This window comes from Glycine max, chromosome 3 (genome assembly GCF_000004515.6).
Source record: "Glycine max cultivar Williams 82 chromosome 3, Glycine_max_v4.0, whole genome shotgun sequence".
NCBI lineage: Eukaryota > Viridiplantae > Streptophyta > Magnoliopsida > Fabales > Fabaceae > Glycine > Glycine max.
This window is the reverse complement of record NC_016090.4, coordinates 5,057,029-5,074,364: the sequence shown is the minus strand read 5'-3', so window position 1 is coordinate 5,074,364 and position 17,336 is coordinate 5,057,029. Positions and strand designations below refer to the sequence as shown.

At 30.5% G+C, this 17,336-nt stretch overlaps 2 protein-coding genes across 2 annotated transcripts; both read left to right on the top strand.

Annotated features, from left to right (window-relative positions):
• The first annotated feature begins 3,031 nt into the window (after positions 1-3,031).
• LOC100811432 (cationic peroxidase 1) lies at positions 3,032-6,062 on the top strand. Its single transcript, XM_003522078.4, has 4 exons — positions 3,032-3,360; positions 4,414-4,605; positions 5,000-5,165; positions 5,389-6,062. Exons 1-4 carry the CDS (start codon positions 3,115-3,117, stop codon positions 5,775-5,777), a joined length of 993 nt encoding a protein of 330 aa, XP_003522126.3. The 5' UTR covers positions 3,032-3,114; the 3' UTR covers positions 5,778-6,062.
• Positions 6,063-9,295: 3,233 nt separating this feature from the next.
• On the top strand, positions 9,296-17,124 carry LOC100797230 (cationic peroxidase 1). The gene is made up of 7 exons (XM_003521964.5): positions 9,296-9,436; positions 9,757-9,876; positions 13,837-13,894; positions 14,220-14,380; positions 14,658-14,855; positions 16,335-16,500; positions 16,585-17,124. Exons 1-7 carry the CDS (start codon positions 9,296-9,298, stop codon positions 16,968-16,970), a joined length of 1,230 nt encoding a protein of 409 aa, XP_003522012.2. The 3' UTR covers positions 16,971-17,124.
• Positions 17,125-17,336: the final 212 nt, after the last annotated feature.

The window sequence follows — 17,336 nt, the reverse complement described above, 5'->3', positions numbered from 1 at the left end:
CCAATCTTATAGATATTATTTAGTATTGAGGACACTTATTAGAGTAGTGAATTATATGTTGGGTCATAGTGCTAGTGAAGTGTGACAAATCATATTGCAATAAAATTCCCCAACAAAGGAACTATAGTTACCACACATGAGCAGTCAATTTGGTGATGCTAGTGAGAAGAGATATATAATTTATATTAAGATATTGCATTAGTCTCTAGCAGTTGTTAGTGGGCATTAGAATTCTTAAGTTTCACCAAGTTTTTAATTAATGATTATTGGATAGCTTATTATAATATATCTTGTGAAAAATGTTTTTGGGCCAACTCAGTAATTTAAAAATATTATATGTCGGCATCTTCTTTGCTACAAGAGTCAAAATCAAATTATTTTGAGGTAGTGAAGTTGAAGCCTAATTGTCACATAAGTTGCCATAAAAAGAAAAAAGAAATCAGAAAAGTTTGTGCTTTCTTTTGGACAAATGGTTACATTTTCATTGTATTTATCTTTAGCTTAAAAACATATCATGCCACTTGTAATGAAAACATCATATTGTTTTGAGGACTTTTGTATTAGACTTACAAAAATTGGAAATACTATATGAAAATCAAAACACTTGTTTCTATATAGCAAGCTTACCTGGGTTGTCTTCAACACTGAGAATCCTTCAATACCAAAAGTCAACTAAAGAAACCACACTTTTGTACTATCACCTCTGTTCTATGCTTCTCAGACCTAAGTTTGGAACCTAACACAATAAAACCAAGGACTTGAGGAAAAATTGAGTACAACGGCTAATAAAGGCAGAACCTCCATAGAAAGTGCCACATATCAGTTGGTTTACACTCTTATTTCACATATTTCTGCCATTTTAGAACCTATGCAACTATTTGTATTCACTTGGTTGACCTTGCAGTTTATCCATAACTATAAGTAACATGTTGCAAATACTTAGGCTCACTACACAAACACACAACAAAATTGAACAAGTGTGGTAATTAACCATGGACAAAGGGGACGATTGAAGGAAAATATGAAAAGATGTACTTGTATGACGACGGTGACACAACATGCGGTAGACAGAGTGAAGTCAGTATGAGAGTGATTAACCAAAGTGAGGGAGAGCACAATGGGCATGACAGAGGAGCTAGCGCATGAGGTGAGGGAGCCATGAAGGAACTTTTGACCGAGGGCACGACAGGCAGGATGAAAAGGTGATGTGATGACAATGTTGTAAATAGAGTGAATGGAAACAAGGACATTTTTGAGAAAAATATCTTCATTGCATTCCCTTAATTTACAAAATTGTCATCGCGTCAATTTCAAAGACAGTTTTAACAAAACCACATTTGAACATTCAATTTCTAAGACGATTTTTGTTAAAATCATCTTTGTACATCTCCTGTTATTTACAAAATTATCACCGCTTAATATTCTAAGACAATTTTCGAAAACCATTTTAAAATATGCGTCATAAAAAATATTTTTTAGTAGTGCTCCTATTACTACCAAAAATTTTTCTGAGTAAATTCCAAAAACAATTCCACTCTAGTCTCATATTCGTGATCACTTGTTCTCATCTAAACATTTATTCAATTATACCTAAACAAATTGCATGGCATTGATCGTCTTTGGTTCATATAGTACCAACTACATGTTCAATACATAAATTAAATTATCATACACAGCGAGGGTTATATTCTATCGAAGATTGTTCAATTCACATTAAATTGATTATTATGTAGAAGTATTTAGCTAAGAAAATTTTGACAATATTTTCCTAAATCCATGACCTAATCCATTGATATTATCTCCCCAATTAGGTATATACCCAAAAAACAATGGAAAATACAATCCTATTATTCTTAGACAAAAAAATTCATATTGTTCTACAAATAAGTCTTTAATATGAATTAGATTTAAATTCCTTAAATAAAGTTTTGAATTCAATTAAACATCATGAATAAGAAAGAAATTGTTGAAATCTGAGAGCCCACTAAATTAAAAATGATTAATTAAATTTTCTAACAGGTTAATCACCAATAAAATTAATAAATTACATGATTACCCAAAATTCCCTTGTCCACCTTAGGGGTGTTTTCTTATTTTTTTATTATTAGTATTTATATATTCACCTGTCGTTAAAAGTTTGTTTTCTTCATCTTTTATATTATATGTTAAGAAGATACCTGGAATGCACAAATATTTGGCATGTGCATCTTAAATGGACATATAAAAGTATTATACCCAATATTTAAATTGTTAATTTTTTAATTAAACTTATTTTTCAAAGATTAAACATGATATTGTAACATGATATGAAATCCTTTCTTTTGACCCCTCAAATATTCATCAAATTTAATATTGATGTATAATTGAATGTCAAACATAGTTTTTGAAGGAATATTAAGTATGAACAGATAAGGGTTATATTGAGAAACTCATCTATATATATTGCATCTTAATGTATACTTAAAATGTCTAGGAAAATGTTTTCGTGAATAGAAAATATAATATTTAAATACTTGGTGTGGCTAAACATCATCAGTTAATTCTTGAGCTATGTTTTTTAGATTTGTGTATTAAAAAAATATAAAAAAATAGCAAGACATAAAAATGCCATACATGGTATAGTATACAATGTCAATTTTTTTTAATATGTACGTTCAAATTATAGAACTGAAATATAATTTTTGCATATTCTTCTAATAATGTGAGTTTTGATGTATGTCAATTTCAAGTCGGGAAAAATAACAATAAAGGATATATATAATTCCATATCAAAGGGATAAAATAATTTTCATTTGTTTTACTTCAAACTAAGTTATCAAATGGTTTTGACTCTGCGTGACTAATTTAGCATAATGGCCTGCAATTAAATCCGCCATAGAATCTGCAAACAATCAAGAAGTCAACTTGTTTAGCACAATACAGCTAATACCATAGCACGAAACGAAAATTTAACTAAAAAAAATCAGATATCATGGATGTCCACAACATTCATTCTACTTTGATACAAAGTAATCATGGTATATAAATAGGTGGCACATTTCATCATGGCCTAAACCAAGCACAAATCTCAAACCCTCCTAGTCTCCCCTATCTACCCTGAGAATTCCTTAAAACATGGCTGGATGTTCTCAACAAAGGCTGATTGTTATGTTTTTATGTCTCATTGGGATAGTTTCAGCTACAGATTTAACTTCTTCAGCTGTGAGTTTAGCTGATTATGAGTTAAGCACCACTTTTTATCTTTTAAAGTGTCCCCTGGGCCTCTTTACCATTAATAACCTAGTAACCGCTGCTGTGCGGAAAGAGTCTCGCATGGGTGCATCCTTGCTCCGTCTTCATTTCCATGATTGCTTTGTCCAAGTAAGTCATTAATTAATCTTATTGTTATATATATATATATATATATATATATATATATATATATATATATATATATATATATTTTTTTTTTTTTTTGAATTAATATAGTGTGTGGGATGTAATGTGTATACTGTGGTGACTGTTAAATCGTAACTGAGACATAAATTTAACTTGTGAAACATTAATATAATGCAAATTAATACATATAGAGGACTGCGACTTTTTTTCTAAACCTTTTCCCCTTTTAATTTTATTATAATTAATATAATTTTAGTCCCGTAATAATTATTATAGTAATAAGAAATATCTCAACTTTTTAATTACTTTTTCAATAATTTGGTCGTCCAATTACTAATAATAGAAATTAGTACGCAATTTAAAATTTACGTGTGGGATATTACAATTATTGACTAAAATGTTTTAATCGTCTCAATGATGACTTCTTCAATCTATTAAAGTATGCCATTTTCTTTCATGTTTTATTTATTTATCGGATACTTTTTATTTATATGTCATTTCTTTCATTTGAATATATATTTTTTTATATATTTATATTAAATATTTAAATATATTAAAGTTATTAGTTGTTCCATAAGAACATTAATATCGGTAACATCTTGATTTTTTAAAGAATTTAATTTATCCATGTATAAGGTAGTTTGTATATATTGTATCTGTAAGATAAAATATATACGTATGTGATTTTTTTCCCTTACAACGTGGATTCAACCGATAATGCTGCTCTTACTTCCATTAAGATGCCAATTTTATAGCGTGCGGTGAAGTCACGTTGTTAACCATATGATCCGTTTTTATTAATAATTGGATGAATGGAAGGACGTGACACTTTTAATTAGAATAATTGAAAATTTTAATTGTTTCAAAAGAATATATATTGAAGAGCAAAAGTATAATTAACCGATATTTTGCATCTATTAGATAAAATACAACAATTAGTCGTGTATATTTTTACTTATTATTAAATAAACATATAACGTGAAATGAAAAGCATGACTAATTATTAAAACATGTTCTTATTTTTGCTCTTTGCAGGGATGTGATGCATCGGTTTTGTTAAAGAACACTGCAACTTTCACGGGCGAACAAGGTGCCTTCCCCAACGCTAATTCTCTAAGGGGTTTCGAAGTCATAGACAACATAAAAGCAAAATTAGAGATTTTGTGCCCTGGGGTTTTCTCTTGCGCTGACATCTTAGCCGTTGCTGCAAGGGATTCTGTTGTTGCTGTAAGTACTTGTTTCAGAAATAACCAATTAAATAAGCAAAATCAGAAGACACTTCTACAAGAAATTATTTAAGCTCTATACATTGATATTATAAAAAGATTTTTCAATCAATATTAGTATAACTTTTTAAGTTAGCTATTATTATAAAAAGTTAACAAGTTTATTATTATACAAGATAAACTTTTTATTAGACGATAATATAATATTATTTTATACTGTTAGATTCAAACTTTATTTTCTCGAGATGTGAAACTAATCGGTGCAAAATAATTCTCTCAGCTTGGTGGATGATATTTTTTTATTGGACGATAGTATGATATTGTTTTACATTTTTAGATCTTAATCTATCTTCTCTTGAGATGGGAATCTAATCGGTGTGAAATAATTCTCTCAGCTTGGTGGACTTGGGTGGCAAGTTCGCTTGGGGAGAAGGGACTCAACCACTGCAAGTTTAAGTGGAGCTAACTCAGATTTACCAGCTCCCTTTCTGGGTCTTACTGACCTTGTTGCTGCTTTCCAAAAGAAGGGTTTCACAGTAAATGAAATGGTTGCTTTATCAGGTAGATACCCATTATTGCATGCATCTTAGCAAGTTTTACACATGTTGTTAGTATGTTACCATGCACAAGGAAAATTAGGTTTCTGTTATATAATAAAGACTTGTATAAGTATATTTTTTTTATTTTTAAAAATGGTTACTTTTTCTTTTAGTTTTTATATTTTTATTTTTATTAAAAATAGGTTTTAATTTCCATCATTAATTTTGTTTTATTAATGGATCAGGTGCTCACACAATAGGCAGCGCCAGGTGTTTAACCTTCCGATCAAGGGCTTACAACGATAGCGATATAGAACCCTCGTATGCAAATTTCTTGAGAAGCAACTGTCCCAAGAGTGGTGGTGATGACAACTTGTCTCCTATAGATATCGCCACTAAAGACATTTTTGACAATGCTTACTACCGGAATTTACTTTACAAAAAGGGTCTTTTCCACTCTGACCAACAGCTCTATAGTGGCAGTTTCACGGACTCCAAAGTTAAATATTATGCCACCTACCCATCACTTTTCTTCAAATCAGATTTCGCTAACGCCATGCTCAAGATGAGCAACCTTAGCCCACTTACAGGGACACAGGGTCAGATCAGAAAAGTATGCAGCAGAGTGAATTAATTGAGTTCATTGGTAAATTATGGTATATTTCTTGCATGAGATTCATGAATATCCGAATACATAAACCCATTCATTTGTTTGCCATTATATTTTGTTAATTTGTTAAAGTTTCAATTATGTGTCAATGTTTGACACCCTGTGTTTGCATTTGTTTGGAAACTCACCGTCCTTAATTGTGTATTGTTTCAGGAAGTATTTTTGTATGATGTATGTCCTTTACATAATTTGATTTTATTTTTCCATTTTCATTGTATTGATTTGAAAATTATGGCATATTTTTATGTATTGTAATTTTTTTTAATATCAAAATCCAAGCACTAAAGCCTGGAACCAACTATATTAATATGAGAAATGTTATCAAAACATTCTTTTTAACACATTTTCCACTACCTGTTGAAATTTATTAGAAGTATCCAGACATCAGTCATATAATGGAATGTGGAAAAAACAAGATTAAATTCTAAATCAACAGTTTAATCCTTAATTGTAATATGTGCAATGTAATAGATAGTAAATTTAATAATATCTGGATAAGCAAACTACGTAGTTCAATTCCTGTGATCGATGGAGGAGGAAAGAAACTATTCCTATCCCACTGTGTTTTTCTCTGTGAAGTCTTAATTGGAGAACTAAACTGCAATGTAATAAATAGTAAATTTAATTTAACTCAAGATTAGCTTACTTACGCATCATAGAAAGTCCATACACAAGGTTCACCGCATCAACATGTTATGAATAGTGCTCTATAACAATAATATTTATCCCAATAAATATTAATATAATGATCACAAAATTGGGACTAATAAAACGGCATAATTTTACTTTTTTGTCATCCAATTAATCTAAGTTTTAAGAAAAATAATAACAATGATGGTACATTATAAAATAATCCAACAATTTCTCACTTGAACAACATAAGTCAGATTATTAGATTTATAATAAAACAATACTTCATATTAACTTACAAAGTGTGGCCACAACAAGATGTCAACATATAATAAGCACTTTCAATCAACAGGTTCAAAATAAGATCATGAGTGCCTTAGTACTATGGAAAATCATATAGCTGATGGGAGTAATTGATATCATATATACCATACACTCATATCTCAGTTGTTGAAGCAAAATCCTTTTTGAGCTAAATGTTTTAATGATAAGAAACTTTTAGGAAACACATTTTAAGTTTTTAGAATTTTGCTACTAATGGTTTGGCTTGAGTGCTTTTAAAGAAACAAGACTTAGTCGAGAACCATGGAGAAAGGTATAAAGCATAGGCCTACAATGAAGTTTTATTAAATCTGAATTTTGTCCATCTTTAGAAGCAAAAAAACAAGAAACAAAAGGGAAATCACAAGTTCTATATCAAATTGTAAATACAAGAAGTTGCATATGACTAGAAGCATGATTCTAACTATAGGTGGTTTAAGTCAATGGGTAGATATCGGAAACTACAAAATACATTGTTGAAGACAAACATGTTTACACAATCAAGAAGCACACACCAAAAACTATGAAGAACAATGTCATGCAAGAATGTATTAAGGCACTATCATGAAAAGACCTTTCAAAGTTAATGATTAAATTTGAGGAAAGGTGTTAGTCTCAAATTACTAGTGATATTGTAACAAGGCAACCAGAGAAAAGAAAAGGAGTCTCAAAATAGTTGCAACAGTAACAAAAAATGATTACACTAATCTGTAGAAGACTTGCTTTTCAAGAATAGCAAAACTCATGACCTTGCTAGAGAAGGAAAGAGTCATGAGTTACTACATGATATCAAGCATCGACAACACTATTTCAAAATCAAATATGTGCAAGTTGTTCCAACTAAGGAAAAGCGAGGTCCAGTCATGGGATGGGGACAACTCACAAAAGTTTCCTTGGTTGCCAAGCCTATCAAGAAAAAGAAGCAACAATGATCATCTTCAAGGGTCTATATAAGGATATTGAAATGTAGATGAAGTTCTTTGCTAGGAAGGAAAATATATTAGAGAGGGTATAAATCAGAATCCAAATTGAAATATATATCATTAATTAGCTTCTGATACTAATCTTCTTTAGCTCATACTCTCTTCAATTTTACAGTCAAATCAATCTAGTCATAGAGAGTGTGTAAACATCTTCTCGAGGGGGCTGCAGGGTTTACAAATGGGTTTTTTCCTTGAGAGATGTATAAATACATGTCCCTAAATAGAACCCATTTAGTATATGAAACCTCAGAAGAGTAATATGGGATTAATGCTTTTGAAGTTTGTGTGTGAGCATAACAAGTTGTTGTGTGAGTCAGGTTGTAGGTGCTATTGAGGATTTAGAGCTTGGAGAGAGTTTTAGAAAAAATACTTTAGTAGATAGCCTATAGAGACTTAGAGAATACTTGGGTGAAACCTAGAGAGCCTTTTGAAAGAATACTTAGGGAGAGCTTGTAGAGACTAGTAGGATACTAGGTGTAAGAGGCTATATGGAGACTCCAAGAAAGAAATATAATACCAAAGTTGGCGCTTGTGTTAGTGAAAATCCGTAGGGACTAGATGTAGCTTAAGGTCAAGGGTGAACCAATATAATTCACGTGTATGCTTTATCCTTCTTGCTATTTTTGATTTGTTGTTTTTGCATCATTATTTTGAGAAACTTGGTTTCAAAAGGTTATATCTTTGATATAAAATTATTAGAAGTTTCGGAAAACTATTTTTGGATGTCCATAAGCAACTCCTACTTATGTGCATAAGAGATAAAAACAAATTCTACCTACCTTGAGTCTCACATTTCTTTAGTAGCTTTTGAAGCAGCATAAGATAATATCCTTTGTATGTTTTTATTAAAAAGTTATTTTATACACACAGTACTATCAAAGGATAATAATTTCACCTAACTAAGCATCTTGAACATAAAACTCTTATACATCTTTATAACTTCAATAGTTGCATGTTCTTTTGTAGAAAAAATCATAGTCAATTAAGTGTCATTTTTCAACCCTAAAGGAATAGTGAAAACTTATACACTAAAATAACATGCATTTTTTTTGTACACAAAAATCTAAGTTGGATCTCAGGGATTTATTATAGTTAAAACATGTCTCAAGGTACTACTAGAAAAAACAACTTTTTACGACCTACTTTCGATGTCGATCCAATGAAACCAACATAATATATTCAGGCGGTGACATTTTTGTAATTATGATATTGTAGAAGTGACACTTCCATGATATTTTGAGGAAATCGTTGTGGTTTGCGCATCTTTTAAGTTCACGTGAACCCTTTCTTTGACTGAGTCACTCGTGCCCTTAGTCACTCACCCCTTTCTTTGCATCGTGGTTGTGCCCTCACTGAGCCCTGATGGTCTCTATCACTCACCGGCCTCTTAACCCACCAAAACTCCAAAATCTAAAAAGGCAAAAAATGTCTTATTCCTCGTTCGAATTAGGGGCATCTCTGAACTAGAACAACTAGATGCCAATGATTCGAGCAATGCACACTGAAGAAGAAGAAGTTGTGTAGTGCGTTTGTGTTTCATTCTTCCAAATGGCAGTTTTCGACAATCCTAGCAATGGCTCCATGCCACCTCAACTGGAACAACAACCCAACAAGTATGCTTTCACCAAGCCCCTCTCTCTCGCGGGTCCCACCGATGCTGATCTCCAGCGTAACAACGAATTGGACAAGGTTAGGTTATTGGTTTATTTATTTCTGATTTATCTCATCTCATCTCCTATACAATTTGTTTAACTAGCCCCATGTCTTCGCGTGAAACAAAAACCTAAATTTGTTTTGTTTTGCTTTATTTGTTGCTCGATTTGGGGCTCTACAAAAGCAATTAATGAAGAATCCACGGCGAGAAAAAAGGTTCTTCATCGCCTTGATCGGGTCTTCTACTTCTTCGATCTCGCTTTTCTTCATATTGTTGAGGGTTCATTATGGCGCCCTTTATTGTTGTGATTGTTGTGTTTCATTGTCCTTTGGGTTTATGTTTTGTAATGATAAAGTTAGTTTGCCATGTAGATTGTGAAAAAATGACTGAAGCAGTTGACGCGCCAACGTACACAGATCAGATGGTTGAGGATGCAAATGATGTCATTTTTACTTTTGGCTCTTACCGACTAGGGGTGAGCATGCTGTTGTTACCTTTTCTTGACTCATGACATGACCAATTGCTAATTTGTCTTGATTGTTCCAATCATGTAGTGGCTCTTGATTGTTCCTAAGGATATATGTTTGAACATCATTATACTCACAATTATCTTGGAAAGTACAAGTAGAATAATCATTGGACTTCAGCTATATAATTTGACTTCATTTACTTCTTATTTCAAATTCTCAATCACATTGATATCAGTTGCTTTTTCATAATGTTTTCCTATTCACATGACTGGTGACAGAAAAACATACGATTTTTCTTTATTGTGAATTAAAGAAACTTAAAAGCCTGGCATTGCAGTTGAGTAACCATTAGGTAGAACAAGGTTTAGGCCATCTTTTTCTCAAATCTTGGCGTGTAAAACTGTCAAAAACTGTCTGTGGATCTATTCAAGGTTAACAATATAGTTTAACCAGAAATTGTCGTTTTCAAAGGATGAAAGTTTCTTAAGTCTAATGTGTGCATAAATAATGTCATTATATGTGTCAGTGTGGTTTTGATTTGAGTTATTAGCTTTTTACGCTGGAAGTCTATGTCAGTGTGGTTATGATAGTTTGTCAGGCGATGAATACTTACATGAAACTTTCTATTTTTTATTATTTTTATTTCTGTTCAAAATTCTTCTTTCTCCCAATAATAAAAATTATGAATTTGGAAGATGTTGCATATATCTGGCGGATTATGAAGAAGGGGACTATAATATACTTTAGATTAATGAAATTAACTTTGTAGCTTCTGCCGTAGTGATCATAATATACTTAATCAGGGGGGAATTCAAGTGTGTTCTTTGTCTGAACCACAAGATGGATGTGCCAGTATTTTGGAAACACAAGTTGTAGGTTTTCCTTATCCATAAGTAATTGAGTTTTTGTATCCTATATTAATCAATTTACTTAGGTTTAATTATTCATTTAATCCTTATAGTTTTAATATTTTTATCTTTTAGTTCCTATAGTTTTAAAATAATTTTTTTAGTCTTTATAATTTATATTTTAATTATTTTTTAGTTCCTATAGTTTGAAAGTGATTTTTTAATTCTTATAATGTATATTTTAATTCTCTTTTAGTCTTTATAGTTTAAAAGTGATCTTTTTAGTCTCTATACTTTATATTTTAATTATCTTTTAATCCTTATTATCAAAATATGGATAATATTATCAATTGCAATTAACTACAAAAATATTAGCAAGTAATTCATAACTAATTTATCGCAAAATAATTTATAATAAAAAAATAGTTGATAATTTATAACTAATTTGTAATTAATTATTTTTATATACTTTTTTATAGTTAATAAAGATTAAAAGGTAATTAAAATATAAATTATAGGGACTAAAAAGATCACTTTTAAATCATAGGACCTAAAAGAGAATTAAAATACAAATTATAAGGACTAAAAGAAAATTAACTATAGGAACTAAAAAAATTACTTTCAAACTATATGGACTAAAATGTACGAATCATGAAACTATATAGATAAAATGAGTAATTTAACTATTTATTTAATATCTTACAATGTTGACCTTTGACAATAAGTAAATGATATGCCCAGGTATTCCTTGATGTAACATAATACCAATAGCTAGAAAATGTGCAAATAGAACATAGAAATTGACAAAATATTCTTAGTTTGGCCTAATTAAAGTATATTTTGGAATGTGAATGCAGATTCAAACTTTCGCATCAAGAAGATATAGATAGAGGTTCAAAGATTTGGTATGCGTAACAATGTTGCTCAGCTTTGTGTTTTTGAGGTATTGTTTCTATTTTTCTAAGTTGTTTCCCTCCTATCTTTTATATTTGCTCTATTGTCTTTTATTAGAAGAATTTATGATCTGAGATGCAAATTTTTATTATCGCTCTTAAATTCTGATTTACTAATGATACATATATACTTGTTCATACCACTCCAAGTTATTATATATGTTTTTATATATGTTTTTACTAATCATACATATGTACTACATCCGTCTGCCTATCTTTTTTTTTTTTCTTGTAGATATCATTTGCATGCATGGCCATATGTAATAACTAGGCTTGCATTGCCTCTGGCCATATATGTTTTTTCTTTTTTATTTAAATTTTTTTGTTTCCTTTATTATTATTTTTTTTTTGTTTGATGAATGTTCTGCTGGTGTTCTGAGTTGAAGAATTGCCTCTTGGCAGGCACAATTTCTATGTTTTTCCTCGACAGGCTTGGAGTTAGAAATGAAATGGGATGGGAACCCGTTGCTTATTTCATTCATCAATAATTAATTTCAGTTTAACTAAAAAAAACTTAACAATAGTGACAAAGTCACTACTAAAAAATCACTTTTTCCTTCTAAGACCAGACACAAAACCTTTATATATATCCAATGTCCAAAAAAGAAATAGATGCATGTAGTATTTAGTGTGCAACCACAAATCTCAGAGGTATCTTTTCCCGTGGTTTGTTTCTTACATGTTTAGCCTATCAATACATGGGGACAAAGCCCAACATGATCGCCCAAAGGCACTCTATTTGTTCAAGAATGGAAGCTGTCCTTTGATGGTAACCTATTTTACATTGGAATTATTAATTATGTCAGTTTGTTGGCTCAAAAGTTAGAACAAATTTATTAATTGGTATCATTGTTTGATTGTTTTCATCATGATATTATGGCTTATTGGAAAATTGTTATTTTCTTCTCATCATTTTGTAATTATGATTTTGGAACGTTGTTCAATATTTGCTATCTCTGGATAATGTTTATATCCAGATTCTTCTGTGCTTCGTTCCTTCTCCCTTTGAAAGTTCTAGTTTTAGTATTTTTACAGTACTGACTTGTGGATGATTGTTTGTTGGTGTGTTTAAAGTATTTTAATTTGTAAATTTTAATTCTTAATTATGAACATATTTTTATTTTTTTAGCATATATGTGTGTTAGGAAATATTCATATTGTATCCATAATTTATGATCTTGTTAAAATCTACGTCAAGAATCGTTTTAGAATAACATTTTTTTTAGTTAAGATTTTTTTTAGTTAAAAATCATTTAAAATAATATATTTTTTTTAAAACAATTTTTATGGAATCGTGATGTTAGCTTCATAGACGATTTTAAATCATGTTTTAAGGTACTTTAGAATGTTGTAGAAAATCATTTTTGCAATAGTGAGGCCTAATAAAAATTACTTATAGAAACACTTACAAATTACTAATCAACAGATTCTCACAATAACAAGAAGATTCAAACCCACATACTTGTGAGATATGTGTACGATTTTGCTTGACAACCTTTTATTGGCTTATAACAAGCCTATTATTCTCATATTATGTGTACATTTTATGTGTGTACTCTCTTGTCAAAAATGCATACTAAAAATAATGAAAAGATGTTCAATTATTAGTATTACTGGTGTTGTTAATACGGGTATTGATTTTCTACAAGAGTCAAATTAAAACTAATATGTATATCCTTTTGTATCCGTTATCTCTTCAAAAAAGTTAAGAACTACCAAACAACATAATTGAATTTGGAGGATTTTACTTCGGCATTACACTATTCATGAGGGATGTTCGTTTGACTACAAAACATGCTCACAGTTTCACTTTCACATGATATTCATCATCTTCACTTTCCTGAGCTATGAACTGCAGCATGAATGATTCTGTAAGTTCATGTCAATTCCATAGTCTTAAATTGTCGTCTGTTACCACAATTGTGGCCGCGACATAACGGTTTTTTGTCCGTCCGCATCTGCACCGTGACCATATTTATAGTTGTATAACTGCATTTTTCCATAATTACAGTAATAAAAAATGATTTTTGACTCACCATAATTGAGACTGTAACCGCAATTTAAAATCACAGTCACTTCTATTCATAAAACTTCAAGAGGGTATTGAGGGGTGAATAATGCAATTTGTGACATGATGTTTTTTGAGTGCTGTGTATTTGTGTAGGTAGGTGGTGTTTTTATTGCTACTTGGGCTGTATTTTATAGGTGCAGGGCTTTGGATGGTTTAATGTTAGATTAGGACTTTGATTTTATCTTTTACTATTCTATAATATGGAAGCTTATTGGGCAGCTGAAATTTAATTACTAGTTGAGTATTTCTTGCACTCAACCCCTTTAATATTGTCTTTAAAAAAAAAACAAACAAACGTAATTATCAAGGTAAGCATAGTCTATATAACGGTGACATATATTTGGCACTCAACCAAACTCGTTTGATCAAAAACTCTATTGTGTCTAAACTACATAAAGAAATTCTTATGACCATGTCTGCAACTTTTCCAGAACTTAAACTCAGGATTTGTTTGTTTTTATGCCTTATTTGTATAGCTTCAGCAGATTCTGCTAATGAGTTACGCCCAGACTTTTATAATTCACAATGTTCCCAAGCACTTCAAGTCATTAAGAAAGAAGTAACCGCTGCTGTGAGGAAAGACCCTGCCATTGGTGCAGCCTTGATTCGTCGCCAATTCTATGATTGCTTTGTCCAAGCAAGTTTTCATTATCCAAAAACTTTATGCTTTGCTTATGAAAAGTTTCATGCAATATGCTTTTTCTGTATGCATAAGTTCCAATAGTCCTTCTATATGTGAAATTAAACTACATTATTTACTTAACAATTAAAAACCACCCAAAGTATCATAGTCACACACTCACACACACACAAACTTTTAGAAGGTATGTAAAACAAAAGAAGAAAACCTTGATTATCTAAACCGGTTTTTAGAAAAGTTTATCTTGATTTTTTATGCTTTTAATATTGTATAGGGATGTGATGCATCAGTGTTACTGAAAGACACAGCAAATTTCACGGGTGAACAAAGTGTCATTCCCGATGTTGATTCTACAAATGGTACGGATATCATACTCATAGAGAAGATAAAAGCTAGACTGGAGAAACTGTGTCCTGATGTTGTCTCTTGCGCTGACATTATAGCTGTTGCTGCAAAAGATTCTGTCGTTGCGGTAAGTACTCAAATTGTTGGAGAAACAACAATATGTTTCTGGCATATTAAGAAAGAAAAGTTACTTGAACACCTAGAGCTTGCTTACACTAAGAGAGATAGGAAGAGAGAAAAAATAAGTGATTAATTTGAGAAAATTGATTCTTTAACTTGCATGAGGGTGTGTAAATATTTTGAGAAATAAAAAGAGAAAAAGATAAATGATTGATGGAATTAATTATATGATGTGATAAAAAAATGATAAAGAGAAACAAAATGTTTATAAAATATTTGTAAATTATGAGTGTTTAAATATTATCATTCTTGATATAATTGGAGATCATTATATAGCATAAAGAGACAGAGAGAAGATGAACGTCAATGAAATGTTTGATAGATAGAATGATGATATTTAAACATTCATATTTTTTTAACATGACACGTTAAAATATTGATAATACCTATATTTTTCTTATTTAAATACCTCTCTCACTAGTGTCTATTGGAAACTTGATTGTCTATAAATAATTTTTCTTATTAAGATGTCAAACCAATTCAAAATATATATTATTATTAGATAGTCTTCAACAACTATATATTTATGGTCTTAATTAATTTTTATTCCATACATTTAAGTTTTTCAAAATATTAATAACATTTAATTATATATCATATAAAAATTATTTGAGATCATGGTCTTAGACCACCATACAATTTCTCTGCAAAATGAAGATGACTTTATATATTATAGATGATAATTTTTGTACACATATTAAAATACAAACACATTATTAATATCTCTTATTCTTCCTTCCTCTCTCTATATCTCTCTTAATTTATGTCACATCACATATCATCAATTATATTCATAATCTATCTCTTCTTTATCCTTATATCTCTTTGGGTGTAGACACCAAAAAACTATTCAACAATTTTTTTAATATATTGTCCTATGTCTCACACACAACCACATATTTACTTATATTTCAATTATGGTTTGAGGACCTAAAATTGTGTCTGCACATATGTATTTACTTCTATTTAAATTATGGTTTGAGACCTAAAGTTGTGTTCAAACACAATTTAACTATGATTGCTCTACACAAATTATATATTTATGGATGAAGCTCGTTCTATATTCTCCTCCAAACTAACATATAATAATGTACACAAACTATTATTTAAACGTGTAACAAAACTGTCAAATTAAGATTTTCCTGTACAACTTGTATTTTTCAAACCTTATAATTTTAATTTATATCTTCTTCCTTTTTTTTTAATTTATATCTAGTTTAAATTCTTCTTTCTTTTTTCATTATATTATCTATCGTATTTATTATTCTTTCTTCTTCTTTTCTTTCTATTCCTCTCCTCTTCCAACATTGATGTATATATGTATGAATAGTTTAATTTGTGTAGTGTCAAATGATTCTCTTTTCCATTTCTGCATATGTATTTTACTGACGTGTGTGATGTCTGATGGATGATACATGATTCCCAGCTCGGTGGACCTACTTGGAATGTTCTCTTGGGTAGAAGAGACTCAACAACTGCCAATCTAAGTGCTGTTTTAACAGATTTTCCCACTACTTTTATGAATCTTACTGAACTTCTTGCTACGTTCGGGAAAAAAAATTTCACAGCCCAAGAAATGGTTGCTTTTACAGGTTAATTAATTCCCATAATGGATTCTGATTTTATTTTGCTATATATAGTAAATATTCACAGAAATTAAATTTGTTGTTCATCAGGTGCTCACACTACAGGTAGAATCAAATGTTTATTCTTTCGAACAAGGATTTACAACGAAAGCAATATAAATCCCTCGTATGCAAGATCGTTGCAAGCTAAGTGTCCATTCGTAGGTGGTGATGACAACTTAGCTCCTTTAGATCGAACCACTCCAATCCTTTTTGACAATGCTTATTACAAGAATTTGCTGAAGCAAAAGGGTCTTTTACACTCTGATCAACAGCTCTATAACAATGGTTCCACGGACACGATTGTTGAATTTTATGCAAAGAACCCTTTGGGGTTTAGAACAGATTTCGCTAAAGTAATGACTAAGATGGGTAACCTTAGTCCACTTACCGGCACCAACGGGCAGATTAGAAAGCAATGCAGCAAAGTCAATTGAGATAATTGGCGAAGCCTATACCACTAGCTACTGATTTGAATTACTTGAAATAGTGGACAAGATTTAACTGCCATATACTTTAAGTCATTTAAGCATTATCTTAATCAAAATTAAAGTTCTCTGCATGAAGGTAAATTTTTTATTTTGATTAAAAAATAAGATAAAAATACTTAAGATAATTTACTTAAGTTTTATCGTGATATATATAATTTCATCCATGTCTTTGTAATGTTGGGCCAGAAATAAAAATTAACTAAATAATTTTAGAAAATAATATCGACCTTTTGTTTTAACTTCTTGAAGAATAATCTTTACCTTGATTTTGCCTCCGTTCGTATTCTATTAACATATTTTGAAGTTATAAGT

Excerpts from the sequence above, each read along its gene's own strand:
- LOC100811432 (XM_003522078.4), top strand. The coding sequence starts at position 3,115 with ATGGCTGGATGTTCTCAACAAAGGCTGATTGTTATGTTTTTATGTCTC. Across the intron at positions 3,361-4,413 it reads TCCATGATTGCTTTGTCCAA|GGATGTGATGCATCGGTTTT; the intron begins GTAAGTCATTAA and ends TGCTCTTTGCAG. Across the intron at positions 5,166-5,388 it reads TGAAATGGTTGCTTTATCAG|GTGCTCACACAATAGGCAGC; the intron begins GTAGATACCCAT and ends TTAATGGATCAG.
- LOC100797230 (XM_003521964.5), top strand. The coding sequence starts at position 9,296 with ATGGCAGTTTTCGACAATCCTAGCAATGGCTCCATGCCACCTCAACTG. Across the intron at positions 9,877-13,836 it reads TTGGCTCTTACCGACTAGGG|GTAGGTGGTGTTTTTATTGC; the intron begins GTGAGCATGCTG and ends GTATTTGTGTAG. Across the intron at positions 14,381-14,657 it reads TCTATGATTGCTTTGTCCAA|GGATGTGATGCATCAGTGTT; the intron begins GCAAGTTTTCAT and ends AATATTGTATAG.